The sequence below is a fragment of the Lactuca serriola genome, chromosome 2, assembly GCF_051521515.1.
Source record: "Lactuca serriola cultivar US96UC23 chromosome 2, Lser_US96UC23_V15, whole genome shotgun sequence".
NCBI classification, from domain to species: domain Eukaryota; kingdom Viridiplantae; phylum Streptophyta; class Magnoliopsida; order Asterales; family Asteraceae; genus Lactuca; species Lactuca serriola.
The window spans coordinates 182,710,947-182,738,335 of record NC_136409.1 but is presented as its reverse complement, the minus strand read 5'-3'; the positions used below and the strand labels follow the sequence as shown (position 1 = coordinate 182,738,335).

Below are 27,389 nucleotides of genomic sequence, written 5' to 3'. Positions count from 1 at the left end.
AATGTCCACCTCCCTTGCTTCCTCTTAGCTAGAATCTCCTTTGCCTTGCCAAACAATGCTTCAAAAGTTAACAATGGCCTCCTCTCTCTCCTAAAACGCTCAAGGTCTCTTTAGGGTTTCTCTCTGGGGTTGGTGGACGCAAATGGCGGCCATAAGCCCCTTTAAATAGGTCTTAAACCCTGGAAATTAGGGTTTCATTAAACAGCGTGGACTCGCCGAGTCCACCCCTTGGACTCGTCGAGTCCAGACGCGAACCCGCGTGCAAAACCGCGATCCTACTCGGCGAGTTTAGACTCCAACTCGCCGAGTCTCCTCACCACACCCAAAAAGATAAAAGAATAAAATAATACCTGGGAGTCCAGATGTTACATTATAATAAATCAAAAGTTGGTATTGAATAAAATGATTAGTGTATGAATAAGTAAACAACTTCACATAGTTTTATTTAATAATAAAACTATAACATAGTATGTTACAAGTACAGTTAGTAAAACTAAACAATTACAAATACACGATTTTCATAACAGGTACAATTACAGATTTCTACTTCAATATAGAGAAAACATACTTTCCATGGTTTTAAGTGAACTAAATTACATTTTACTACTTCAGAGTACAATAACATTCACACATTTTTGCTTATAACATATTACGACAGAAAATATAGGATTTTCTTGGAAAACATATTTACATTATCAAAGAACATAAAACAGATTTCAGTTACAAAGCTGCTTATGAACTCACCAACTTAATTGTTGACACTCTTTTCAAAACTACTTGTATTATCAGAAAACCAGTAAACAGGTATCCACAGGTTTTGAGAAGACGGAGCTTCATAGACTCATGTCTTTTGCTTTTGCATTACATTTTGGTGTCAATATACAATGATTTGAACACATATGTAAAAACTTATACTTTATCAATACATGGTTGTTGTTCTTTGATTACTATTATGCAATTGTTGTAATACCGTACATGACGTCCTTCGCCCCCGAACGTTTCCGTCGTTCCGGTTTGGAGGTGTGACAGGTTCCCATGATATACATCGTACGTTACATTCTTTAAGCCGCTATAATGTTATGATTTATAATATGTTTTCTTATAATGTGCTCGATGATGATAATATGCAATTTTTGATTATTTAGGGCTTTAATTTTATGAAATATATGTTTGTAAATAAAACTATATTAAGAGTCTCACCCTTTTGCATCACACTAGGCTTTCTAGTCTGAATTTGTATTTTGACGTCTCTCAGACAAGTGAGCCACCAAGCCTATTCAAAGCTACAAAAGCAAAGGAGCAACGTTCATTGGCTAATTATGAGTCAAGCCACAAGAAAATGCATTAACATTCACAGAGAAAAAAGAAATCATGCATCCATGTTTAATCACTTCCTAGGTACCACAACAGAGTTTAGGGTGGAGGGAGTGTCATATTTCCATCCTTATATCCCTCTATCCACATTAACGTCATACCTGTCTTACTATTAATGATTGTGATCGACTCTTTCACGAGCCTTCATCACATCTACCAGACCTACTTTCTTTCACCCTTTTAACTTTTCACATCGTATCAGTGAAAGACCCTTTCAAAATATTGAAAATGGGTAAATAGAGTTTTTGAAAGATGTTTGGTGAAAGACCCTTTCATGAGCCTTTATCACATCTATCAAACATACCTCCTTTCACTCTTTCAACTTTTCACGTCATATCGGTGACACTTCATTTCCTCGCCAACCTTTCATAATATATTTTACAAAGAAAATACTCATCTTTCAAACTTGTCAAGGAAATACCCACCGGTCTTCCTAACATGAGAAACACCCCTTCACGAGCTTTCATCGCCAAGCCATTGGAATTTGGGCATCCCACATAGGAGGGCATGATGTTGATGTGCGAGGCTTGATGCCACATCAACATTACGTGCCTATGAAAAGCTAGTAGCCCTTGTGGCCTAAGGCTATCCGGTATGGTCTTCACGACCATTACCTCCTTCCACATCCACGTGACCACCACAACTCTTCACATTGATTATGGGATGGTGTGCACAAGAGAAGGTCGTAGTCAAAGAGAGAAAGAAGACAGAGAAGGAGAAAGAAGGCAGAGAGAAAGAGTCGTGGTCAAATGTGACAGTAACCACAATCCTTCATGTCAACGAAGAACCATAGACGATCGGGATAGTGTTCATTTTTGTTGTCCGTTCACATAGACTACGAGGAGCTTTGTGGCTAATATACCGGCCGGTCTAATATCCATTGGATATTTTATCTTAACATTACTGGTTGGTTTTCCTATGGAAATTTATAATTGATATTTTCACATTTTGTAAAAAAAACATATATTATATGTTTTTATCTACTTTCCTTCGTATTCCTTTGTAAATTATGTTCACCCTACACGATGACCGATTATATGTAGTCCTGCAATAACATTTTACTTTAATTAAATGCGATACGACTTGTATTTTGAAATAGTCTTTATATAAATTATATCTTGAAAGCTGAAGCATAATTCAAATAAATTCCTCAAAATATCACAAGTATGAAGCATAATTTAAATAAATTCCTCAAAATATCACAAGTAAGCAGATAATAATAAAAATTGCATCAAATTCGACTAACTAATTTTAAAATAGTATTTAAATCATATATGTCGGACGAAGGATCGGAATCTTAAAATATTATGTTTTTTTATTAAGTTATTGTAATATTTAAATAATTAATTATGTGAAGCCAAAAGGCCAAAAAGGACGGAAGGTGGAAAGAATCTAGAAATGTGAATTGATAGGTGATATATATGTATTTGTATATGTGTATATGTCTGTCTATCTATCTCTCTCTCTCTATATCTATCTATCTTTCTTGGAAAGCTTTTGCTCAAAACCCAGAAACACATTTATAAATTCTTTTTACAGATTTGCTGGCCAAATGGGCAAAGAAATTAATGATGGAATCAAAGCAATCTATATCTATATGTGTCCAGAGACCACATGTTGACAAACTTGTGAGTTCATTTCTAGAGAGAGAAAGATAGTCTAGAGATCTATCTATCTTATCTCATATCACTCTCTTTCTCGTATCTCTTTGATCAGAAAAAAGTGGCCCAGCGGATCCGAGATTTCCCCTTTTTTATTTTCTTTTTTCTCTTGTGATCATCGTTTCTGTGGTTGATTAATTTATTCCAACTCACCAGACACCTAAATTCTCCGATTTCTTTAATCTCTTCGTTAATTCTGTAAGAGATTGTGCTCCACATAGCATAATTTGAAGTCCTTCTGAAGAAGAATCAACGGCGTCAGGTAGTTTCTGTGTAATTACTTTTTTATTTCATTTGTCTTCGTAATTTACTATTTATTTTAAATATTAACTAGCTCTGGATTTCGTTGATAGTTTGATTTAGGTTATACTTTGCACTGTTAATCTCGATTCGTTCATTAATTGTTCTTCGAATCTAGACCTTGCGATTTTAGAGCTGCTTTTCCTCAAAAATCTTCATGGTTGTTTTTCACTGGTGTGTAAAACATTGTGCTAAAACTCAAATCAAATCTGTTCACTTTAGATCGATGATGGAATCTAGGGTAATAATTGAACACACTTGTTTCCAATTGCCTTATTTAAGAAAATTGTTTGGTGGGTGAAATCTCAAAGTCACTTTACTTTCATCAATAATTGGGAAAATTCTATCCTCATATGTTTGTTTGGTAAGATATTTCTATGCTGATTGGTCTTATCTTTAAGTTTCCAAACGAGGATCATTTATAACATCTTTATCATCGTCTAGACTGCTGAATTGACTTGTGTTTGACTTGTTTTACAATATTAAAATAATCAATTTGTCCGATTTCATATCTAAAAAAACCATTATCAAATATCAATCGTTTCTTAATAGTTACTTGATTTCACTGCAGAAATGGCAACCAAAGTCCAATCCAAGACATATTTTCCAGGTTCCATGATGGATCTTAACAATGGTTTCTGCAACAGTATGTGGGACCCATATCATGATGATAGAGCCTCTGCCTCTGAAAAGAGCCAGTGTTACAACTCCTTTATGATGATGCAAGCCATGGATGGATACTCTGGATATGCTAAAGAACAAATGAGACAAACTATTTTGAAACAAGATTCGATCTTCAGGCATCAGGTCTGTTATAACTTTTGAGATTTTCTTGAAAACAACAGTTTTGTTACCTTTTCATCTTACTGATGATGTGAGTTTCTAAAATGTTATTCAGCTTGAAGAACTTCATCGCCTGTATAAAAGACAGAGAGACTTGATGAGTGAACTCACCATGAAAGAACATTGCAATTTTTCAATGCCATTAAGGGATTACACACCTCTGAATTCAAAATCCAGCACCAATCAAAGAAGAGTGATTGATCTAGAACTACCTGCTGATGTATATGAAGATAATGAAGGGAAACCACAATTTCAAAAAAATGTTCATAAATTGGCTGATCTTAATGAACCAATCCACATGGAGGAAGCACCAAATTCAAATTCAGAACTTTGGTATTTATCAAAGGTTTCTCAACAAAGGGAAATCTTTGATAAAAAGGAGTTAAGTTACAACAATGGTACTTTGCAAGGTGACCCAAAGAAACCCGTCGAACATTTATCTAAAAAAAGAACAATATTTGGTGTTGAACTCTGTGAAAGAAGCAATACACCAGTTGATTCTTCACAAAACCTTGAAAAAAAACTGCCTCCATGGCTTATGATGAAGCCAAATTTATGCAATGAACAACCCAAAGGGAAAGAAACAACAATTTATCAAATGAACATGGATTCTTTACAGCATCATTCCCATCAGTTCTTCAAGAAATCCGAGATCACAAAACTTCAAAGTGATAATCATCACCAAAGCATTACAAAAATTCTTGGGGTCTCCATTGTCAACTGTTCTCAATCTCATGATCAAAATGCATTGAAAGAGAATGGTAAAAATAACTTGAGGGATCACATTGATTTAAATTTGTCTTTTGATGAAGAAGAGGCACCTTCATCAACACCATACATTCCAGAATCTGTTGTAAAAATTGCTACAATGGAGATTGATTTGGAAGCACCTGCAACTCTTGAATCCGAAACAGACACACCTTCAACAGATGAAGTTTTCATGGATGCTGATGAAGATCTTGTTAAAGTTGCAGCTGAGGCTATGATGTCCATGTCATCATCCGAACCACCACCACCACCGGAGGCGGCCGACACTTTGCTCCGGTGGTTCGCGGAGGTGATTGCATCTGGCAACAAGAAGGATCCAGAAGAATTGGATAATGATAAAGAGTTTATTATTCCTGAAGGTATGGATTACTTGGAATACATGACATTAAAGATTAAAGAAACAAAAGAAGAGTATATTTGCTATAAACCAATTGAAGAAGATGAAGTTTCATTATTACGAAAAAGGACAACAAGAAAGGGACAAGGGAAGAGGGGTAGACAAAGGAAAGATTTTCAGAGAGATGTTTTACCAGGGATTGTTTCTTTATCAAGGCGTGAAGTGACTGAAGATATTCAGACATTTGAAGAGGCGTTTACAGGTATTGGTGTTTCTTGGCAGTCTAAGAGGAAAGTTTCTGGAAAGAATGGGAGGGGGAGGCGGCGGTTGGTGGCTTCAGACCCATCTTCTCAGACACCGCCACCGCCACCACCACCACCATCGCCGCCGGTGGAGGTGGTTGAGCAGAGTGTTTGTAGGGAGGAGAAAAGTCTTAGCGGGTGGGGGAAAAGGACAAGACGTTTGCCAAGACAGAGGTGTCAAAATAATGGTGGTAATCATCAGTCGCTTGCTTTGAAGTGTTGAGTATGAGTAGATCATTTTGTTTTGTTGTACATAAAATTATATACAGTAGACTTGTTGAATTGTGTCTCCTGTACAACGACTGATGAAATTTGTCATCAAGAAAGGTGGGTAATTTGGTAATTTGGTAAGGTAAACAGCATTTTGTTTTATGAGTTTGATATAAAAACGGAAGGACATTGTTTGATTATTGGTGTGGGTTAATGACAAAAAAGATAAGTGGATGAGTTTATAATGATCAATGATTGATTAATGTTAAGTTTGATAAAAGATTTGGAGAATGAAGGTTGAAGCCAAAAGCTTGAAAGAGTAAAATTGATAATGACACTAATAGACAACTATAGTAAGGATGTATTACAATATTTATAAGTAACCTGCAGAAACATTTTTCTTTCTTTTCCCAAAAGCAAGAGCACTTGTTTTTAGCTTTTCTAAAAGCCATTATGCTCATATTTTTCAAGAAATGCTTATATTTGCAAAAAATAAAATAAAATAACATTTGAAATAAAACAATACGTGGTTTTTGGTATTTGGAGTTTCTTGGTGGATTGAAGGTTACTTTGTATAGAGAAAGAGGCATGGCTGGTTGTCACTACATGAATTTTGGACACATTTCCAATAAGGACAGAATGCAGGGGCCAAGGGTGAGGTTGATGTGTTTTTGGCTACAAATGCACCTTGGTTTTTTCAATCATCAAACTGCAAAGTGCGTTTTTTTTTTTTTTTTTTTTCAGTCACGGTTTCAACACGCAAAACGAAATGGTGCTTTTTTTTTTTTTAGCGTTTATCCTTTACCCAATACGTATTAACCTTAAACATGAAACATTTTTTCCTTTTTAATCTGTAGTTTAAAGTATTTTTGTTTGATTCAGTTTTTGTTCACTCTTAACAGAATGTAAGTCATGTCCATCTAGAAAGGAGTTGAGTATACTTGTGAAAATCCAAAGGAGAGAAATTTGTGATAACTCAATAAATATATAAAAGTTTGTGATCTCGGTTTCAGTTGATGCAACCTTGTTGAAAATTACCCCTCCATCCGATTTTGGAGGGAAAAACTTAGGTTAAAACAATACGGTGTGCATCTTACCGCATACTGCGGTAAGATGCAGTGTGCGGTAAACACCGCACCGAGCCCCAAAAATGAAAATTTGGTATGAGGTAAGTGAGGTATGGTTTTGCTGTATCCTTTTTTTTAATTATTATTAAATCATATATATATATATATATATATATATATATATATATATATATATATTTATTTATTAAAAAATTATATCAAAATTTATGGTTTTAATTCCTTACAAATAAAATATAATATCTACATATATTTAACATTAAATAAAAGTGTGATAAGATCTTGTATTACACCCATGAGTTTTGTAAGACGAGACAAAAAATGACTTTGGACTCAAACTTGTGCCTCATGTAAAGAGGTATCGCAACTTACCATTACACATTACACTAGCGTTGTTTCATATGCCTTCTTATACTTTTTAAAGTGAAATTATCAATGATAGGCTTTAGGAAAAATCGCAGCTCATTAAGAACACATCGCAATCCAAATCCAATATACAAAAATCACAGCCATCTGCGATTTGGTTGACTCAATAGGTCATTTCTTAATTTCTTTTGGGTTGTTTCTTAGAAAATGATTAAGAAAATTGGTTATGTTTGTCGTTTTCTTTTATAACTAGACTATTAATATTAATATTAATTAAAAATAAAACATATCAACTATATATCTATATCCCTGACCTTTTTTCAAATAAAACCATAATTTTAAAATAGACGCTCCGCGGGGACTGTTCGCTCGCAGAAACACTAAAACGACAAAAAGAAAATGCATGATTTCACTTCTACGGTTTGTCTAATCAATCATATTGACACTGAATTCAGAAATTTTCTGTAATTATGTATCCAATCTCAATTGGAATCACAATTAAGAAAATCAGCCCTTTGTTTCCTATCAATTTTCGCTCTCTTTTTTTCTCCAACTCAAGTGCAAAAAATGTACCTTCAGACTCCTCAATTCTTGCAGAAAAGTTGGTTTCTTCATTAGAGAGGTGTGGCGATGTTAATTCTTTGAGAAGGCTTCACGCTTGCATTTTAGTTCAAGGTCTCGAAACCAACACTTTTTTGGGTTCAAAGCTTCAAAATACCTATGCTTTTTTCGGTCTATTGACTGAATCCAGATCGGTGTTTAGTAGAATCATTAACAATAATCTTTCTCTTTGGGATTCAGTTATTATTGGGCATTATAAAGCCGGTCAATTTGATGAAGTTCTTAGGGTTTATTTAGATTTAAGGCAAAGAAAAATCGGTATACATGGTTCAGCATTTACATTTACTCTAAAAAGTTGCATCCACTTGGGTAGACCGGAATTGGGAAAAGCAATTCATGTTGATATTATAAAGTTCGGGTTAAATACAAATCGATTTGTAGGTTCCTCTTTGATTGGCTTTTATTCAATGTACAGAGACATGGCAGACGCATGTAAGGTGTTCGATGAAATCACTGAGAGAGATCTTGTTGCTTATACATCTTTGATAACCGGATACACTCAAACCAATGATCATCGTGCTTGTGAAGCCTTTGCTATTGTTCAGCATATGCAGACTGAAAACCTGGAACCAAACCGAGTCACTTTAGTGAGTTTGCTACAAGCAGCAGCACATTTACAGTTGCTGAATCATGGCGAGTTGATCCATGCCTATGCAAAGAGAAGAGGAATCGGTTGTGTTGATGAAGCTTTTCAAACAAGTCTTATGGACATGTATATAAAGTGTGGGGCACCAAATAAGGCCACCACTGTTTTTCATACAATGAGCATAAAGACAACTTCTTGTTGGAATGTCCTAATTGCTGGTCATCTGAAGTCATCACAACCTTTTGAAGCCTTGAATTTTTTCTCTCTCATGGCACAAAAAGGTCACAGATTTGATTTAATTACTTTAGCAAATGGGATTATAAGTTGTGCAAATTTGGGCTTATTACTGGTGGGTAAGAGCATCCATGGTTATATGTTTAGAAACAGAGTTCATCTTGATGTTGTTGCCAATACAGCTCTAGTTGACATGTACTCAAAATGTGAAAACTGTATCAATGCTAGGAAAATTTTTGATACCATGAAGGACAAAGATGTCATTTCCTTTAACGTGATGATTGATGGTTATCTGCAAAATGGGCATGCTTGTGAAGCCATAGAAGCATTCCACAACATGAGAACGTTAGGTTTGACTGAAAATGAAGCTACCATTTTGACTGTAGTTTCTGCATTTTCTGATCTGAATGATATAAGACAAGGTAGAAGCATCCATGGATATGTGATTACACATGGGTTCGAGTCAAAAACTGATATTGCTAATCAAGTTTTGTACTTGTATGTAAAATGTGGTTATATACAGTATGCTAGGCAGATCTTTGATAGAATAAAACACAAGGACTTGGTTTCTTGGACATCAATGATGATGGGTTATGAGAATCTTGGCCATGTTTATAAAGTGATAAACTTGTTTCAAGAAATGCAATCGGAAAAACAACTTACCCCTGATTCGATTACTTTAACTTGTTTGCTTCAAGCCTTTTCACAACTTGGGTGTTTGACCCAAGTCAAAGAGATTCACTGTCACGTGATTCGAGCATCAATGGATAACCAGATAACCATCATGAACTCCCTTCTAACTACCTATAGCAAATGTGGAATGTATAAAATTTCTAGGGTTTTGTTTCGGAAGATGAGGACAAGATGTTTAGCTTCTTGGAACACAATGATAGCAGCATCAGGGATGCATGGGGACTGTGTTGGAGCACTTGCATTGATTGAAGAAATGAAGAAAGAAAAGATTGTTCCTGATGATATCACCTTTATGTCAGCACTATCTTCATTTAGCCATTCTGGTTTTGTAGAAGGGGGTTTGAATCTTTTTAGGGTTATGAAAGAGGAATATAGGATTGTTCCAAGAGAGGAGCATTATGGTTGTATGGTTGACTTGCTAGGGAGAGCTGGTCAACTTGATGAAGCGTTTGACTTCTTGAAATGTGTTCCACATACACAAAGTGGTTCGGCTCTTAGAGCACTTGTTGCTGCTTGTAGGGTTCATGGGAACCATGAAATGGGAGAGAGTTTGGGTAGGTGGTTGTTGGATTTTGACCCTGAAAATTCAAGTTCTTATGGATTGGTTTCAAACATGTTTGCAGAAAGCCAAAAATGGGATGAGGTTGCACGTGTAAGAGAGAGTGCTAAGCAGAGAGGGTTGAAGATGACTAGTGGTTATAGTATGATAGAAATAGACACGTAATGTGGAAAATGAAATTATAGGCTGAACAAATTTTCTAGGGTTATTTTCAATGATAAGAATGAGTAGGGCATTTATTTATGTATTTTGTACAGGGAGGAGATCAAGATGAACTCAATGTCACACATTGTTTCACCTTTTAGTGTGGGACATAAATTTGCAATTTTTTATATTTTTTTATTTTTGTCTTATTGACATGACATGTTAGACAATGCAATTTACATAGTGTGACATCCCCGGAATCTCGGCCAGAAAAGACCGATTTCATTTATGCTTTTTAAACATTTTCAGAGTAAATCCGTTTAATTTTAAAAGAGATGCGGAATTTGTTCCCAAAAACAAAACATGATAAAATAGATATTTATCAAAACATTTCATATAGAAATATGATTTCATTTCATAATCAAAAGTCGGGATGTCATGTTCCGATATAGATCATAAAGCATAAACGATAACATTACAAGTCGTTCAACAAATATACACATATACAGACTTGTAAACAAAACAACTTGATGATTCGCCCATCTTAAGCTCTTGCGCCACTTCCTGTAATACAAATCAACTGAGTGGGTCAGGCGTGGGAGCCTGGTGAGCATATAGGGTTTTCAAACCCACAATAATTATATTTAATTACAACAATCAACAATAAACCCGATTACCCGTTCCCGTTATCCTCACCTTACGTTTCTAAAAATAACGTCTATTATAAGGAACTTATTTCAGGATTTTCATCGGGACGGACATTACTGCAGAGGGGCTTCCTCAACAATAAGTATCCTAAAGGCAACCATGTGGGGGATAGAGTACACCGGTGAACACGTCGTTCACAACACCTACAGGTAATGAGTCTGCTAGTGTTCCACAGGACAGTCTAGAATAGTCCGTGGTCGTCATCCATACTCTGCTGAATGACTAGAATAACACCAATAACACCGATGCCTCTCATCTGTTTATTTCACACCAATTATCTACCCATGTTCTACCCAACATATTAGTAGATAAAAAAATATACATTTTTATACATTGTTTATAAAACCTGTATAGCATGCTTTAATCAATACATATTCCACATAACAGATAAGGCATACACACATAACACGTATTTCATAGAGAAATATCAGATCTATGAGATAGAAGAGAGTGAATATACATTCACACATATAACCACAAAATATTTACACGTTGCACGTATTTTATATTAAATACTTCATAATATTGCGTTGGAAAGAAAATAACTACACACTCACATGATCAGAAGATGATCCGACAACACTACGGCTTATAGAAGTAGTATACTTTGATAGATCTGGAAGATCTTCACCAAAATCGAACTCCTCGCGGGCAGAGCTTCGGCTCGGGAATAACGCTCTTCGGGATCCTCGGGGCTTCGGATCTTGCTTCGGGGCTCGGGAATGATACCGGGGCTTCGGGATATGATTGGCACGCAAATCGAGGCAAAACTTAGAGAGAGAGAAGAGTTTGAACAAGAGAAAATGGCTGAATTCGAGTTCTATTTATAGGCTGAGGGTCTGGGATTACGCGGGGCGTAATCTCAAATTACGCAGGGCGTACTCAGTACGCGGGGCGTACTCGGTTAAGCGGGGCGTACTTTGACGTCACTGCGTGCGCCGACTGGTGGCACTCGAGTATTGGTCAGACAAGTTGCATCCGACTGAGTACGAGGGGAGTACTCAATTACGCGGGGCGTAATTGACTCGTCGAACTTCTAAATTGCGTAACTTTCGCATACGAGCTCCGTTTTCGACGTTCTTTATATCCACGCGAAGGTCAGACCATACTCTACAACTTTCATTTAGACTCCGTCGGCTAATTTTGACTTTTATTTTTATTATTTATTTTTAGAAGGCCGGGACAGAAAAGCTTCGTTATAAATTCATAACTTCTTTGTCTATTCATAACTTCTTTGTCTGACGTCCGTTCTCGCCTAACTTTTCATCGTTTCGCTACTAACAACGAGATCTTCGATTCTCATTTAGATTGTTTCGGCTAAAAACCGCTCGATCTCAAATCGAGTATTTGGGCTGCATACCGCTAAGTCGAAACTTAGAAAAATCATAACTTCCTCATACGAAGTCAGATTTGGGCGTTCCTTTTATGCACGCTCTCGGTTTAACGAAATCTACGACTTTCGTTTAGATCGCTAAGGCTAAATATCGCTCTATCTTAAATTCATATTTTTACGTCACTCGACGTCGTGCCGGTTCTGTCGCGAAACTTCGACAGGTCATAACTTCTTAGTTATAACTCGGATTTTGGCATTCCTTATATCTCCGGAATCCTTGTTTCAACCACTACAACTTTATGCAAAGATATCGGGCTTATCTCACACTTTAATTTTGACGCTTATTTTATTCTTAATTCATTAAATTATAATAATTAAGAAAATAAACACATAAATCACATAATTCACATAATTCACAAATAATACATTTTTATTATTTCAAATTGGGGTTACAAAGGTTAACCTAGACTATTACATTGCAAAAAATGGCAATCTCAGAAACACGGGCGTTACACATAGTAGGCCGAAGGCCAGCTAGGCGTGTAAAGCATGGGGCCAAGAGCAACAATCGGGCTGAATTTGTGGGTTGTGAATGTCTATTGGCTCTTCAAGCTAGAATATGATACAATAAAAATGAAAAAAACTTGTTACTTTTACAAAAACAAAATAGGGATATATACAGTAAAGTCCCAATATTTTCATCGATTTGACAAGAAAGTCCTAAACTTTATTTTTTTGACAGTAAAGTCCAAATTATCGGCAGTTTTTGACACTTTTACCCTTTTTTCCCGGTGAGCCGGTAATTAGGACTTTTTTGTCAACAAAATAAAGTTTAAGACTTTCTTGTCAAATCGTCAATTAGGACTTTACTGTAAAAAAAAATAAAGTTTAGGACTTTTTTGTCAAATCGTTGAAAATATTGGGACTTTAGTGTATATATAATTTTTTTGGTTAGAAATTTAATGGTATGATACTCTTTAAGCATAAGAGTTATTGAAACCTTCTCTAATTAGCTAGATCCTATTGAAATCCTTTACGTTTGCTTCTTGATAAATCGTTTTTTTAATCTCAACAAACAGACATTGAAAAAAATTCAGATAATCAAGAAAGAAAGAAAGAACCAGGGTTGTGTTGACTTTTTGCAGTCTCAAAAATGGAGAAATTAGAAACCTAAAAAAAGAAAATTGTCCTGGCTTTATACAAACACAAACAACATATGTCTAGTCAAAAGGGTGTGAATGTGGAGAAAGGAAAGAATGACAATTTCGTTTTTTTTTTGGTTTCTTATTTCTCCATTTTTGAAGTTGCAAAAAGTCAACATTACCCTAGTTCTTTCTTTCTTTCTTTCTTGATTATCTCAATTTTTTTCAATGTCGGTTTCTTGAGATTAAAAAAACGATTTAACAAGAAGCAAAACGTTAAGGATTTCAATACGATCTAGCAGATTAGTGAAGGTTTCAATAACTCTTATGCTTAAAGAGTATCATACCATTAAATTTCTAACCAAAAAAAGTTATATATACACTAAAGTCCCAATATTTTCAACGATTTGACAAAAAAGTCCTAAACTTTATTTTTTTAACAGTAAAGTCCTAATTGACGATTTGACAAGAAAGTCCTAAACTTTATTTTGTTGACAAAAAAGTCCTAATTACCGGCTAACCGGGAAAAAAGGGTAAAAGTGTCAAAAACTGCCGGTAATTTGGACTTTACTGTCAAAAAAATAAAGTTTAGGACTTTCTTGTCAAATCGATGAAAATATTGGGACTTTACTGTATATATCCCAACAAAATACATACAAATTGAAAACCTATTCTAGCAATAATCACAAACCGACACCAAAAAGTGCCAATTAATAGAAAATAACACAAATAAAGCAACCAACACAATCCACAAGGTCTAAATGGCTCAAATGGCAACGCACTTACAATCACAACAATGCAAGAAACGTTTTAATGGTTTGTTTATAAACTCACGCATAAGAACTTTATACAACTAATAGTACTTGACAATAAAACTTTAATAATTAAAATCAACAATGTTTAATCATTTTGGAAATTTTAGTTTTTTAACAAATTCATCAAATTCATGGGTTTGACAAACAATCAAAATTTTCAAAAAGGTAATTTAAAGATATCAAATTTGATTCTGATACCAATATTGGAAATTGTAGGAATCTTAAACTAATATACATAGAAACCAAACACATAACGGGAATAAATTTAATAATATTCATTTCTCAAAAGAGTAGATCACTTTGTATCAAATAAATTAACTTAATCACAACCATAGTGTGTTCATAGCAAATTTCTCAACTTGATTTTATAATGCCTTTGGTGTAAAAACTTTGTGATCAAAAGCATGACCACCTCCATCGGTAATCCCACGAGCAAGACATGAATGACTATTAGACCTTTCTTCAACCCAAACAATTTTCTTCTCCTTGTCTTCTTCCTTGAAAAACCACGACCAAAAGGAGAGGGAGAGGCCTTCGAAGCTATAGACTACGGTTAGAGAAGGAGGAGGCACGATTAAGGGAAGATTAAGGTTTCCCTGATCCTTATCATAATCTATAAAAGCTTTTATATATATATATATATATATATATATATATATATATATATATATATATATATATATATATATATATATATATATATAGGGATTCATGATGCACATTGAACAAATGGAGCACCCGACTTACTAACGTACCTCATAGTATGAGGTTTTGAGCAACCGCTTAGTCAAAAACCTTTATTACTCTATTGGAAATTCAACATTGGCAGGAAGCTTGAAGTTACCGATGTGTGATTTAGATTTCAAGAAATGCATGGCTCATGGACATAATAATGGTGGTCATACTTTTTATGTACAATAACTATTATGAGGAAGATGTATTGGGTTTGATTTCAGAAATGATGCAATTAATTTGATTTGTGATTAAAAGGATGAGGAAGACGATGATAGTGAATATGAAAAGTATGAGGGTGATGGTTTCTTTGATGATTGCCCAACGGAAGATGATGATAGTGAGTATGAAAAGGGTGAGGATGATGGTTTGTTTTAGGGTTGTCAAAATTATATCACGGAAAACCAACCAACATTTTACCAACCGAACTAAGAAAGTTGGTAGCCAATATATTTAGTAGCCAACATGTTTGGTTGGTAGTACCGTACCAATTAAACAATTTTGGTACGGTAATTGTACAAAAGTTTAAATACCATGTTGGGTAATTGTACAATTTTGGTTGGTAAACTCCGGCCGTAAACCCTTCAAAGGTCGTAAACCTTCAACAGATTTGTGAAAAAACGACGTTTTTCACCCTTTTTTTTGCTCCAAAACACGATCAAAAACTCATTTTTATGAAAAATGCAAAGAAGAAACCCCCTTTAATTTTTAGAGATCTATCCAAAAACACAAAAATATTTCGAAAATTAGATAAAATAAGCTCCAGATCTGACAAAATTGACTGATACAATCCTTGCTCTGATACCAATTGTAAGTTAACCCTCAAGGATTCAACGTGATCATCCGATCGAAAACATCATTGGCCAGCTGGGCGACGACGTTAAAACCAGAAGTCAGAGTGAAGATGTCAATACCTGTCTTTACTCTTGCTTTATCTCTCAAATAGAGCCCAAGAATGTTGAAATGGATCTGAATGAGCCCAACTAGGTAGATGCAATGCATGAAGAATTACATCAATTTGAAAAACTCGGGGATTGGAAGTTGCTTGAGTTGCCAAAGGGAAAAAAGTCTCTTGACACACGATGGGTCTATCGAAACAAGCAAGATGATTCAGGGGTTATAGTGAGAAATAAAGCAAGATTGGTGGTTTGTGGGTTTCGACAAGTCGAGGGTCTTGATTATACTGAAGTCTATGCTCTAGTAGCTCGCTTGGAGGCTATTAGTATCTTCCTTGCATATGCCTCTTACATGAATTTCACCGTTTACCAAATGGATGTCAAGACTGCCTTTTTGTATGGAAAGGTGAAGGAAGAAATCTACGTTGATCAGCTCCCTGGGTTCGTTGACTCGAAGTTTCTTAATCATGTCTACAAGTTGAACAAGGCATTGTATGGGTTACATCATGCTCCTCGAGCATGGTATGCGACTTTTACAAAGCACTTGCTCGAGCATGGATACTCTCGTGGCACTTTCGATCAAACTTTGTTTATCAAGCATGTCAGTAATGATCAGATTCTGGTTCAAATCTATGTTGACGACATTATCTTTGGGTCGACCAGTCCGCAGCTTTGCAAGGAATTCGAAGGTGTTATGAAAAAGAGGTTCGAAATGAGTTCATTGGGGGAAATGGCCATGTTTTTGGGGCTTCAGGTCAAACAAAATTCAACCGGAATCCTGCTACATCAAGCCAAGTATATGGAGGATATTCTTGAGAATTTCGGGTTTCACGACGCTAAATCTGCATCGACGCCAATGACTGAAAGACCTCTTCTGACTCCAGATACTGATGGTGACTCCGTAGATCAGACTCTCTACAGATCGATGATCGGATTGTTGATGTATCTTACTGCAAGCCGTCCATACATTATGTTTGCAGTTTGTCAATGCGCATATTATCAGGCTAATCCTAAACTTTCACATCTTATTGTTGTCAAAAGAATTTTTCGGTATATCAAAGGTAGCCCAAAATTGGGTCTTTGGTATCCTAAGATTTCTGAATTTGATTTATATGCTTTTGCTGACAGTAATTATGGAGGCTGTGAGCTTGACAGGAAATCTACTTCAGGAGGGTATCAATATCTTGGTGACAGACTAGTGTCATGGCAGTGCAAGAAGCAACACACTGTCTCAACCTCAACAGCGGAGGCGGAATACATTGTTGCATCTGCCTGTTGTTCTCAAGTTATCTGGATCCAACATCAGCTGTTGGACTACAGTTTGAATTACTTAGAAACCCCCATTTACTGTGATAGTGAGGCCGCAATTCAAATTGCCAAAAATCCAGTCCAACATTCTAAAACCAAGCACATCGATATTAAAATTCATTTCATCAGAGATTGTTATGAACGTTCACTAATCCGGCTGGAACAGGTTCCCACTGCCAATAATGTGGCGGATCTGTTCACTAAGCCTTTTAACAAAGCTCATTTCGATGTGCTTGTGGGATTTCTGAAAATCATTCGTTTTGAAGATTAAGTTTTTCTGTTTTATTTTTTTTGTTTTCTTAATTCTTCTAAATTTTTAAATTTATTTTTGTTTCTGTAGGTAGGTTAGTTTAAATTTGCGCATTTTATTTCCTTTTATTTTTATTCTCACCCATGGACAAATTTAGGGGGAGAAATAATCAAAAATCCAAAAAAAATAAAAATAAAACAAAAATTAGAATTTTTTAATTTAAAAAAATCCAAAAACATTAGAAAATCAAAAAATCAAAAATATGGTGTTAATGGAATGTGCTTGCAGGAGATGTTTTGGGAAGTGATATCAAGAAAGTGATAGCAGACAGTCAAAACATGTGTAAATGACTAAATCTGAATTGTAAAGACTTTGTGATCAATGTGCTGGTAGGCACGAAGGATTTGACAGTGTGGATTTAGATAGGATTGTTTGGACTGACCATACGACGCTCGGGTAGATTGAGCAGTGAGATAAACACGGGAACCCACCAAATACACTAAATTAATACGCATATAGAACAGTGGTTCAACTTTTCCTTGATGTACGAACTTATGTCGTTAATTCTGGTTCTGATAGGGCGACTGGGGGGTTCTGATAAAGTAGGTCTGTAGGAAATTATTTTCTTGCTTTCTATCTGTCAATCATATGTTGCTTCCTCTGCGTGATTGGAAGAGATTCGACCTGGATTGCAACATATGCAACTCTATTTCTAAGCATTTTCTTTATCTCTGCAATTCTTCCTATCTATGAGCCATATGCTGTCCCTTCTGCGTGATCGGAAGATCCGGCCTGGGACACATCATATGCAACATTCTACCTCTATAACCCTTTATCTATGTTAGTCATATGTTGTCCCCTCTGCGTGATTGAAATATATCCGACCTGGGACACAACATATGCATCTATCTCTAAATCTGACTTCCTCCTTAATAATTGTTTACTCACCTAAAGTAAGGAGTTCTTTGGAAGTTCTTGATAACCAGGGTATGTCGGGAAGTGGGGAACACGTGCTAGTGCAACTAAAACTGAACCATTTAAGAGGTTGTCTATAGATCTCATTGCTTAATTTAAGTGGACAACAATACCCGTGGTCGTCGTCAGCTAAATGGTTTATTTAGAAAAGTTTGTCGATACTCTTCGTGTTTAAGTGGACCACAATACCGGCAATTGACCAGATCTATTCATGAAAGTGAAGGTACTGATAAACAAGTTCAGGCTGTCTCACAACTTTGATCCCAAATATTTTTCTTTTTGTTAAATTTGTTCATAGTTTTCCTCTATGCACAAATTTAGGGGGAGAATTAAAAAAACAAACAAAAATCAAAAAATTCAAAATAAAAAAATAGTGTAATATTCTGTTTTATTTCTTGTTCAAGAAAATCAAAAATCCAAAAATATTTTTGTTTCTGTTTTATTTTTTTTTTTCAGAAAATATGAAAAACCCAAAAATATTGTGTGCTAAATTTTCTTTTAGTTTTTTTTGTCTTGAAAAGTGAATTCAGGTGAAGATGAAACTCATGGAGTTTGTATCGAAGATTTTCTAAGCCAAGGCTTCATCCGTGATCATCGAATAATTCTCATTCGAAGGAGCAAGAAATGAAGATTATTCTTTCAAATTCAATCTTTCAACCCAGAAGCAAGGTGAAGTTGCACTTGAAGATTATGTGACGGATTGCATTGAAGCCTCCTAAATCAGTCTGTTGCTATCGTTATACCTGCTAAAGTGATCCAGAAGATTTGTTCTCTCTGAAGGTTTTCAAGCTGAAAGCGCTATCTTTCAAAAATCAGTACGTCAAGCCTCCTCACTCAATGTGCGTTCAATGCCAAATTCTGAAGTAAAGCTCAAGTGCTCAAGATGAAGTCATTCATTGAAGATTCATCAAGTTCATTATGAAGTTGTGAAGAATTTAAAGATAAATGCTGAAGCTAAGCTCTCAAATCTCAATGAAGATTAACAAGAATAGCCAGCTACTTTTTAGGGTGAGCTTGTTGGGTCAATTTAGAAAAGAAAGTTATAAACCAAGGGGGAGATTGTTGGGTCAAAAATATGGTTTATACTTTGCTTTTCTAGGAAATTGTATTTTTATGTAATGTTTATGAGTTTACGGTCAGATGGTTTGTTTACGGCCGTAAACCCATTTAAGACCGTAAACCCATTCACGACCCATATTCACCAAGCCCATGTTACTCATGTATAAATATAGGTGTAAGGGGTGAGGAGTAGATTGATGAACGGAAGAGAGTGTACGGTCGAGAGAAGAACAAGTGTGTGTTAATATGTATGAATCTCATGTAAAGGAACTTCAATCATATCATCAATACATTCAAGATTCATCATATTCTTCTTCTCATTCTCTTATATTTGATATGACATCATCCGTTTGATTGAGATTCCGTACTATCAAACGGATCTGATTGATACACAAGCAGATTGGAGACTTATATACCATGATAATATTGTATCAACTAATTCATTTATTATTATTATTATTATTATTATATATATATATATATATATATATATATATATATAAACAAAATCATATATTTCAATTGTTAATTGTGTTTAGTGTTTACAATTTTAAAAACATTATATACATTAGTCAATAGTTATTACCACGTTAAAATACTAATTAAAGCCTTACTTTAAAAAAATTCTTTTGTTAATTTAAAGAATTGTATAACTAATTTCTTTACTAAATGTCAAAATTACACGATATTTTTGCTTATTTTTAAATTTTACAATAGAAAATTAAAAGAAGTTGGTATATACCATTATCAATTTGTACTAATCAACCATGTTGGTAGTCAAATATATTGCTTGGTACTGTACCGGTAACTTTTTTTATACCGGTTATAGTTAGTACGGTACATGGTTGAAGGAAAAACGAATTGGTTTCCTACCAATTCAACCCTTAGTTTGTTTGATGAAATTAATATGTGTTGGGTCGGAATGTGTTGCGTCATTGGGCTCGGTCCTTGGCCAAATTTTGTTATCCGGTTTGGGCCTGTCCAACCGTGATTGTTTTATTAGGGTTTATTATTTAAGATGCATGCATGCATCCATCGCTTTTATTATTCTCATTATTGTACTACAAACCCTAGCTCGCCTCTACAGTGGAAGTTTTTCATCAAGCTCTGCTGAGGCGTGACTACTTTGAATCATTAAGCATTATTTGATTCCGTCTTGTGTTTTTTTGTGTTTGCTTGTTTGCTTTTGCTGTTTAACCTGTTGAAGATCTAATCGATCAAAAAGTTTTTCAACTCAACAATATGGGTTGTTCAAATAATTATTTATATATATTACATTACACCATTTTACCCTAAAAATGATATATACCAAGTATACGCATATATTTCTAATTTATACAATTTTTAACAAAATTTTCATTATATCTATTATTTATTTTTTTGCAAATTTTCTATACATTTTTTTGAACGGCGGTATTAATATATGTCTAGGATTGAATCCAAAACCTTTTGGTTAGAAACTCCGAGTCAGACACCTTATTAACCGTATGGGCTAGCCCCAAATTTTTCGTATACTTATCATAGTAACTTTATCAATTATATTATTAACCAATATCAATAAATATAATAAATCAATAGCATTTTACTATATCACATAGTATTGCAAATAAACAATATTATATTTATAATATAATAATACAATTAAATTAGTTAGATATATGTAAGCTCAAACTTGAACAAAAATATATTGATGGAAGTTTAACACCAAAATGGTTTAATAGAATAATACAACATAAAAAATGTAGTGTTATTTTGTTCATTTATTTAAGCTATTTTGATGCAACAAATAATTTTGTGCAAGAGTAAGATAATACAAAAGATAATATAAAAAAAAATAATATTTAGAAATGTGCTTATATCATATGATATTCTGTCAAATCAAACTGTAAGAACCATCTCATATGAATATTATAAAACAAAGTCAAATCTTATATGCTATTTGATGCAATCTCATAATAATACTCATTTTAATACCAACATTTACATAAAGGAAATCAAATCACCTTATAATAATACTCATTTTAATACCAACATTTACACGAGGGAAATCAAATTGATATATTGAATCAACCTATGAAAATAAAGTCAAATACATTATGCTCATAAAAAATGACATTTGGAGATGAAAAAAAATATTTTGTCTCAAAGTAAAATTATATAAAAGATAAAATGGAAAAATGATATTTGAAGATGTTCTTATGCCATGATGGTGTATCAAATAAGTATCTCATATAAATACTAAAAAACCAAGACAAATCAAATATGCTCATACCGTATTTTTATTTTTATTTTTTTGAATGGCTACGTTTACTTAACACACTCATAAGACAAAGAGGAGTGATCAAAGTTGATTTGTGAGTGAAGGTGAGGATACGTAGGTATTTTACCATTTCACAACGAACTCACTAGGGTGTGAAAATTGTGTTTATGGATGGGTTGGTAGTGAAGGGGCAAAAAGAAAAAAAGAGAAAGAAGGAAAATGTGAGGGGACATATTCATAACCTATCAGATGCATCATCTTCATCCGCCCTACCACTTACGCTGCACCCAACCCAACGACCCTGGGAGCGGTGTTCACGCATCTCCTAGGATGCATTAGGCTAATGATACACTCTCATAATAATACTCATTTCAATACCTACATCTAGATAAGTAAAAGGGAAATCACATATGGTCATAGTAGTCAACAAAAAGGTTCCTTAATAATAATAGATAATAAATAAATAGATAAAAGAGAAAAAAGATTTAAAAAAAAAAAAAAAAAAAAAAGAAAGAAAGAAAGAGAAAAAGAGAGAAAAAAAAGAAAAAGAGGTCCTACCGGGAGTCGAACCCAGGTCGCTGGATTCAAAGTCCAGAGTGCTAACCACTACACCATAGAACCTTATATATTAATGTTTTCGATATCAGCATATAGATACACAATGGCAGAAGTTCTAATGACCACCTATGACATCGTCATCTTTGGAGCATCTGGTTTCACAGGCAAGCACGTAGTTAGAGAAGCTCTCAAGTTTCTTTCACCGAATTCGCCGCTCAAATCACTTGCCTTAGCCGGTCGGAACCTTTCAAAACTCTCCGAAACACTAAAATGGGCTTCCAAATCTCCCCCCACCCTCCCCCTCCTCGTTGCTGACACCTCTGACACATCCTCTCTCCGCCGCATGGCTTCCCAAGCTAAGCTTGTCCTTAACTGCGTTGGCCCTTTTCGCCTTCACGGTGACCCAGTCGTCGATGCCTGTGTTGAAGCCGGATGTGATTATTTAGATATTTGTGGTGAGCCGGAGTTCATGGAGAGGATAGAGGCCGTTTACCATGAGAAGGCGGTGGAGACCGGCAGCTTGGTGATTTCAGCTTGTGGGTTTGTTTCTATTGCAGCTGAATTCGGGTTCTTGTTCAATTCCAGGCAATGGGTTTCGCCGGCAGCTCCTAATCGGGTTCAGGCCTATCTACAACTTAAAAGGATAGTTGCAAATTTTGCCACGTATGAATCTGCAGTTTTGGGGTTTGCTAATGCTGATAACCTCATCAAGTTGCGACGATCAGGAAGCAGAAGAGCTCGACCTTCGGTATGATAATGCTACAGTAGTCATCGTTTTGTGTATTTATTTATACTCTGCTCTTAGAAATTTTTTTTTTCTCAGATTCCTGGTTATGCTCCTACAAAAGGATCGATCATAGAATACCAGAAACAGCTCGGACTTTGGGCCCTGAATCTCGCATCCGCCGATGCCACTGTTGTTCGGAGAACACTCTCGATACTTACAGAAAATCCCACTGGTCTTCATGGAGTGAATGAGGATCCTAAAGTGGCAGATAAACGAATCGCATTTTGGTCCATAGTAAAACCTGCTCATTTCGGAGTAAAGGTTGGCAGCAAGAAGCTTCTGGGTCTTCTTCCATGGATCGCAATGGGGTTGTCGATTATGCGGTTGTGCGGATCCTCTGTGGGTAGGTGGTTTCTGTTGACATTCCCTTCCGTTTTCAGTCTTGGAGTTTTTAGGAAGAAGGGTCCAACCAAAGAGCAATTGGAGAGTGCTAGTTTTAAGATGTGGTTCGTCGGCCATGGATTCAGTGATGCGAATCTTGCTTCTCAGAGAAACGCAACGCCTGATACAGAAATTATTACGAGGGTGACGGGGCCTGACGTTGGGTATCTCACAACTTCGATCATTCTGGTTCAGTGTGCGTTGATCATTTTGGAACGACGGGGAGATCTTCCGAAAGGCGGCATCTTAACTCCTGGAATCGTTTTTGGCCCCACTCATCTTCAAGGTCGACTACAGGAGAATGGTGTTTCCTTTGATTTGATTTCAAAGACTCAATTATTCTAATTGGATGCTCTTCTTATTAGTTTTACTTTTAGATGAAATAAAATGAGATAGCAAGGCCATCTATGTATCCGTAGCACCTATAAAAAAAAATTAAAACACCCCAAAGTCATTTTGTATGAAGTTTCATTATATAATAGTAAAAAATACGATTATTCTACACTGTTGTTTTATTATATTTTGTTAAATTAGTTTATTATTTTTATAAACATTATAGTAAAAAATAAAAAAGTAAAAAAGTTTAACTAAAAATCATTACGTTTTTAACCGATTACTTTGGATGGAATCCAAAACAAAAAAATCTAACTTACAAAAAACGTTTTTGGTAGGGTTTAGTTTGTTTAAAATCCATTTATTTCTTCCCATAAACTAGTCTAAAATTACCATAAACTAGTCTAAAATTACCATTTTAACATCCGCTTATGCGTTATTTATTATTATTACTAGGTGTGATACTCATGTATTACATGAGTTTAACTAAAAAAAATATATATATATAAAATTTTAACAATTTGAAAAGTTTGAATTTATAAAAAAAATTGAGAAAACTTTGAATTATTAAAATTAATGAGACTTTAATGTATTGAATACATTACATATATAAACTTTTTTAATAAATACTTTACATATATATTATCTTACACATTAAATGTAGAATTTTAATTTAATAAAATGAAAAATACAATAAAATGACAAGTGAAAAATAGAAAATTTAAAAATTTTAGAAAATGCCATGTGTCCAAATGAATGAGAATATGACATGTGGCAAAAAAATCTTCATTTATTATAGTAGATTATTATTATTATAAAATATGTCATTTTCCGTACACCATATACATTTGAAATAATAACTCCTCAAATGTCAACCTAACAAAGACTACACCAATAATCATTCTCATGAATGTTTATAAAACTTCTCTAAAATTAATTGCTGTTTTTTTAGACATAATTATACAAAAAAAAAAAGAGCATATTAAATTCTAACGTAAATGGAGAATGTTTGGTAATAAGGGAGTTACTTAGGGAAATCGAGACAACTCTTGAGGAAAGTATTAATAGGTGTGGAAGGTATTACTAGGACCGTACTACTGAAAGCACAGGGGAATCACGAGGATACTAAGGAACTCGCTAGGTGTGGAAATTCTTCGAGTGTTTTTTGATAATCGTATTGTTTATTTTTAGTATGGTGGTCACTCGAGGAGGTTCAACACCTGGTGAGAATCGAGTTCAGGTTCAGGAGCCGAAATTTTAGATAATCAGATGCGAGAGTTTATTTCATCTGATATTACCCGTGGTGTTATGGAGCATTCTCGTATGATCTTTGGTACGATCAAGGAGAGTATTATGGAGATGTTGGATGAGCTTCTGGGCGCATTTCGTTATGATATGGTGGCTATGGGGGGTGCACACTCTTTGAATTTTTGAGAGTTTCATGTGTGCGGGGATCCTGAGTTCTTCGGGAAGAAAGACCCCATTGTTAGTAAGCGATGGCTGGCGAACATCGCAAACGGTTTCCAGACTAGCTCATGTCCCGAGGAGGTGAAGGTCAGACTTGCATCCTGTCTTTTGAAGGACAAAGCTCGTGACTGGTAGGAGGAGATATGTCATTCCTTAAGAGGCGTGACCGTTGAGGCGATGACTTGTGATGATTTATGACGAGATTCAAGGCTAAGTTTGTACCGGTGATTGATATTCGACAGCTAGTAAGGGTGTTCCATAACCTTCGCCAAACTACTAAGTCGGTGGCGGAGATCGCCGCCATGTTATGTGAGAGGGCTTTGCTAGTTCTGCAGTATGTGGCGGACGGGAGATGAAGAAGGCCAAGTATCATGATATTTTGAAGGATTAGATTCGAGAGTTTATGAGCGTGTCCAGCTGTAGGACATTGGAGGACATAATAGCTCGGGCTCGCGAGCGGGAGATTGATCTGGAGACAATGAGGAAGATGAAGTCAGTTCAGGAGCATGTATCGGAGGGCTTGGGTAAGAAGCCCAAGGTTTTTGAATCGCGTTCGAGGGGCTAGCAGGGTCGGAGCTGTTGTGACAAGTTCGGTAAGGCGCACGATGAAGTTTGCAGGGTATGTGGGTCTGGCTGCTACAGGTGCGGCAAGACCGGTCACTTTAGCAAGGATTGCCCCACCATCCAGGTATATGATCTAATTTGCTTTGATAGCAATAATAGCGGCCACAAGAAGGCCAGTTGTCCGAGTGTGGCAAGAGGAGCGGTGTCAGTACCCGCTCCAACTATGTTGAGGATCACCGACGAACTTCATGGAAAAGTAGATGCGCTAGTTGGATATCGTTCTTATCTCTTGCGCTCAACAAGAGATTCGGTGACGCTCCAGGGGAGCTTGAGTATCCATTAGAAGTGGATATCGTTGATGATCGTCCAATGTGAGTATAGAGGGTTCATCAGGGTTGTGTTCTAGACTTATTTGGCGAGCAGTATCTGATTGATTTAGTTCCTATTCTTTTGTGCGAGAGCAAGCTTATCGTAGGGATGGATTGGTTAAGCCCTTATGGGGCAATGATTCATTATGGGCAATAGTTAGTTTGGGTTCGAACCCCAAATAGAGGAGAACTAGTTATCTGTAGTGAGGGTGCTTAGCATGGACTGACTCTCTATTCAGCCGTGAAAGCTAGGAGATATCTACAGCAGGGTAGTTCTGGTTTTGTGGCTTATGTGTTGGATAACAGGGAGGAAATAAAGAGGACGATTGATGACGTGTCGGTCGTTCGACAATATTTAGATATGTTCCAGGAGGACTTGCCTGGAGTGCCTTCAGAGAGACAGGTGGAGTTTCGTATTGATTTGGTTCCAGGTGTGACTTCGATAGCCAAGGCACCTTATGGGATAGCACCGTCGGAGATGCATGAGTTGTCTACACACTTGCAGGAGTTGTTAGACAATGGGTTTATTAGACCGAGTAGTTCATCTTAGGCATGTAAAGCATGGGGCCAAGAGCAACAATCGGGCCGAATTTGTGGGTTGTGAATGAGGCCCTCTATTGGCTCTTCAAGCTAGAATAAGATTGTACTTATTTGTTTTACAATAAAAATGAAAAAAACTTGTTACTTTTACAAAAACAAAATACATACAAATTGAAAACCTATTCTAGCAATAATCACAAAGTGGCACCAAAAAGTGCCAATTAATAGAAAATAACCCAAAATAAACAACCCACAAGGTCTAAATGGCTCAAATGGCAACGCACTTACAATCACAACAATGCAAGAAACGTTTTAATGGTTTTCTTATAAACTCACGCATAAGAACTTTATAAAGCTAATAATACTTAACAAGAAAACTTTAATAATTAAAATCAAGAATGTTCAATCAGTTTGGAAATTTTGGTTTTTCAACAAATTCATCATGGGTTTAACAAACAATCAAAATTTTCAAAAAGGTAATTTAAAGATATCAAATTTGATTCTGATACCAATATTGGAAATTGTATGAATCTTATAATAATTTACATAGAAACCAAACACATAATGGGAATAAATGTAATAATATTCATTTCTAAAAAGAATAGACCACTTTGTATCAAATAAATTAACTTAATCACAACCATAGGCTGTTCATAGCAAATTTATCAACTTGATTTTACAATGCCTTTGGTGTGAAAACTTTGTGATAAAAAACATGACCACCTCTATCGGTAATCACATGAGCAAGACATGATTGACTACTAGACCTTTCTTCAACCCAAACAATTTTCTTTTCCTTGTGTTCTTCCTTGAAAAACCACGACCAAAAG

The 27,389-nt window shown here is 35.5% G+C and overlaps 3 protein-coding genes and 1 non-coding gene across 4 annotated transcripts; 3 read left to right on the top strand and 1 right to left on the bottom strand.

The window, feature by feature from the left end:
* The first annotated feature begins 2,818 nt into the window (after window positions 1–2,818).
* Window positions 2,819–5,995, top strand: LOC145087655 (uncharacterized). Its single transcript, XM_079025667.1, has 3 exons — window positions 2,819–3,297; window positions 3,907–4,142; window positions 4,234–5,995. The coding sequence occupies exons 2-3, from the start codon at window positions 3,909–3,911 to the stop codon at window positions 5,806–5,808; spliced, it is 1,809 nt and encodes a 602-aa protein (XP_078881793.1). The 5' UTR covers window positions 2,819–3,297; window positions 3,907–3,908; the 3' UTR covers window positions 5,809–5,995.
* A 1,604-nt stretch (window positions 5,996–7,599) lies between these two features.
* On the top strand, window positions 7,600–10,281 carry LOC145087654 (putative pentatricopeptide repeat-containing protein At3g01580). The gene has a single exon (XM_079025666.1). It carries the CDS (start codon window positions 7,717–7,719, stop codon window positions 10,102–10,104), a length of 2,388 nt encoding a protein of 795 aa, XP_078881792.1. The 5' UTR covers window positions 7,600–7,716; the 3' UTR covers window positions 10,105–10,281.
* Window positions 10,282–22,110: 11,829 nt separating this feature from the next.
* TRNAQ-UUG (transfer RNA glutamine (anticodon UUG)) lies at window positions 22,111–22,182 on the bottom strand. Its single transcript has one exon. It is a non-coding gene; the product is annotated as a tRNA-Gln (tRNA).
* Window positions 22,183–22,207: 25 nt separating this feature from the next.
* Window positions 22,208–23,789, top strand: LOC145087653 (putative mitochondrial saccharopine dehydrogenase-like oxidoreductase At5g39410). The gene is made up of 2 exons (XM_079025665.1): window positions 22,208–22,867; window positions 22,943–23,789. The coding sequence occupies exons 1-2, from the start codon at window positions 22,223–22,225 to the stop codon at window positions 23,630–23,632; spliced, it is 1,335 nt and encodes a 444-aa protein (XP_078881791.1). The 5' UTR covers window positions 22,208–22,222; the 3' UTR covers window positions 23,633–23,789.
* Window positions 23,790–27,389: the final 3,600 nt, after the last annotated feature.

Excerpts from the sequence above, each read along its gene's own strand:
- LOC145087655 (XM_079025667.1), top strand. The coding sequence starts at position 3,909 with ATGGCAACCAAAGTCCAATCCAAGACATATTTTCCAGGTTCCATGATG. Across the intron at positions 4,143-4,233 it reads ATTCGATCTTCAGGCATCAG|CTTGAAGAACTTCATCGCCT; the intron begins GTCTGTTATAAC and ends AATGTTATTCAG.
- LOC145087654 (XM_079025666.1), top strand. The coding sequence starts at position 7,717 with ATGTATCCAATCTCAATTGGAATCACAATTAAGAAAATCAGCCCTTTG.
- LOC145087653 (XM_079025665.1), top strand. The coding sequence starts at position 22,223 with ATGGCAGAAGTTCTAATGACCACCTATGACATCGTCATCTTTGGAGCA. Across the intron at positions 22,868-22,942 it reads GCAGAAGAGCTCGACCTTCG|ATTCCTGGTTATGCTCCTAC; the intron begins GTATGATAATGC and ends TTTTTTTCTCAG.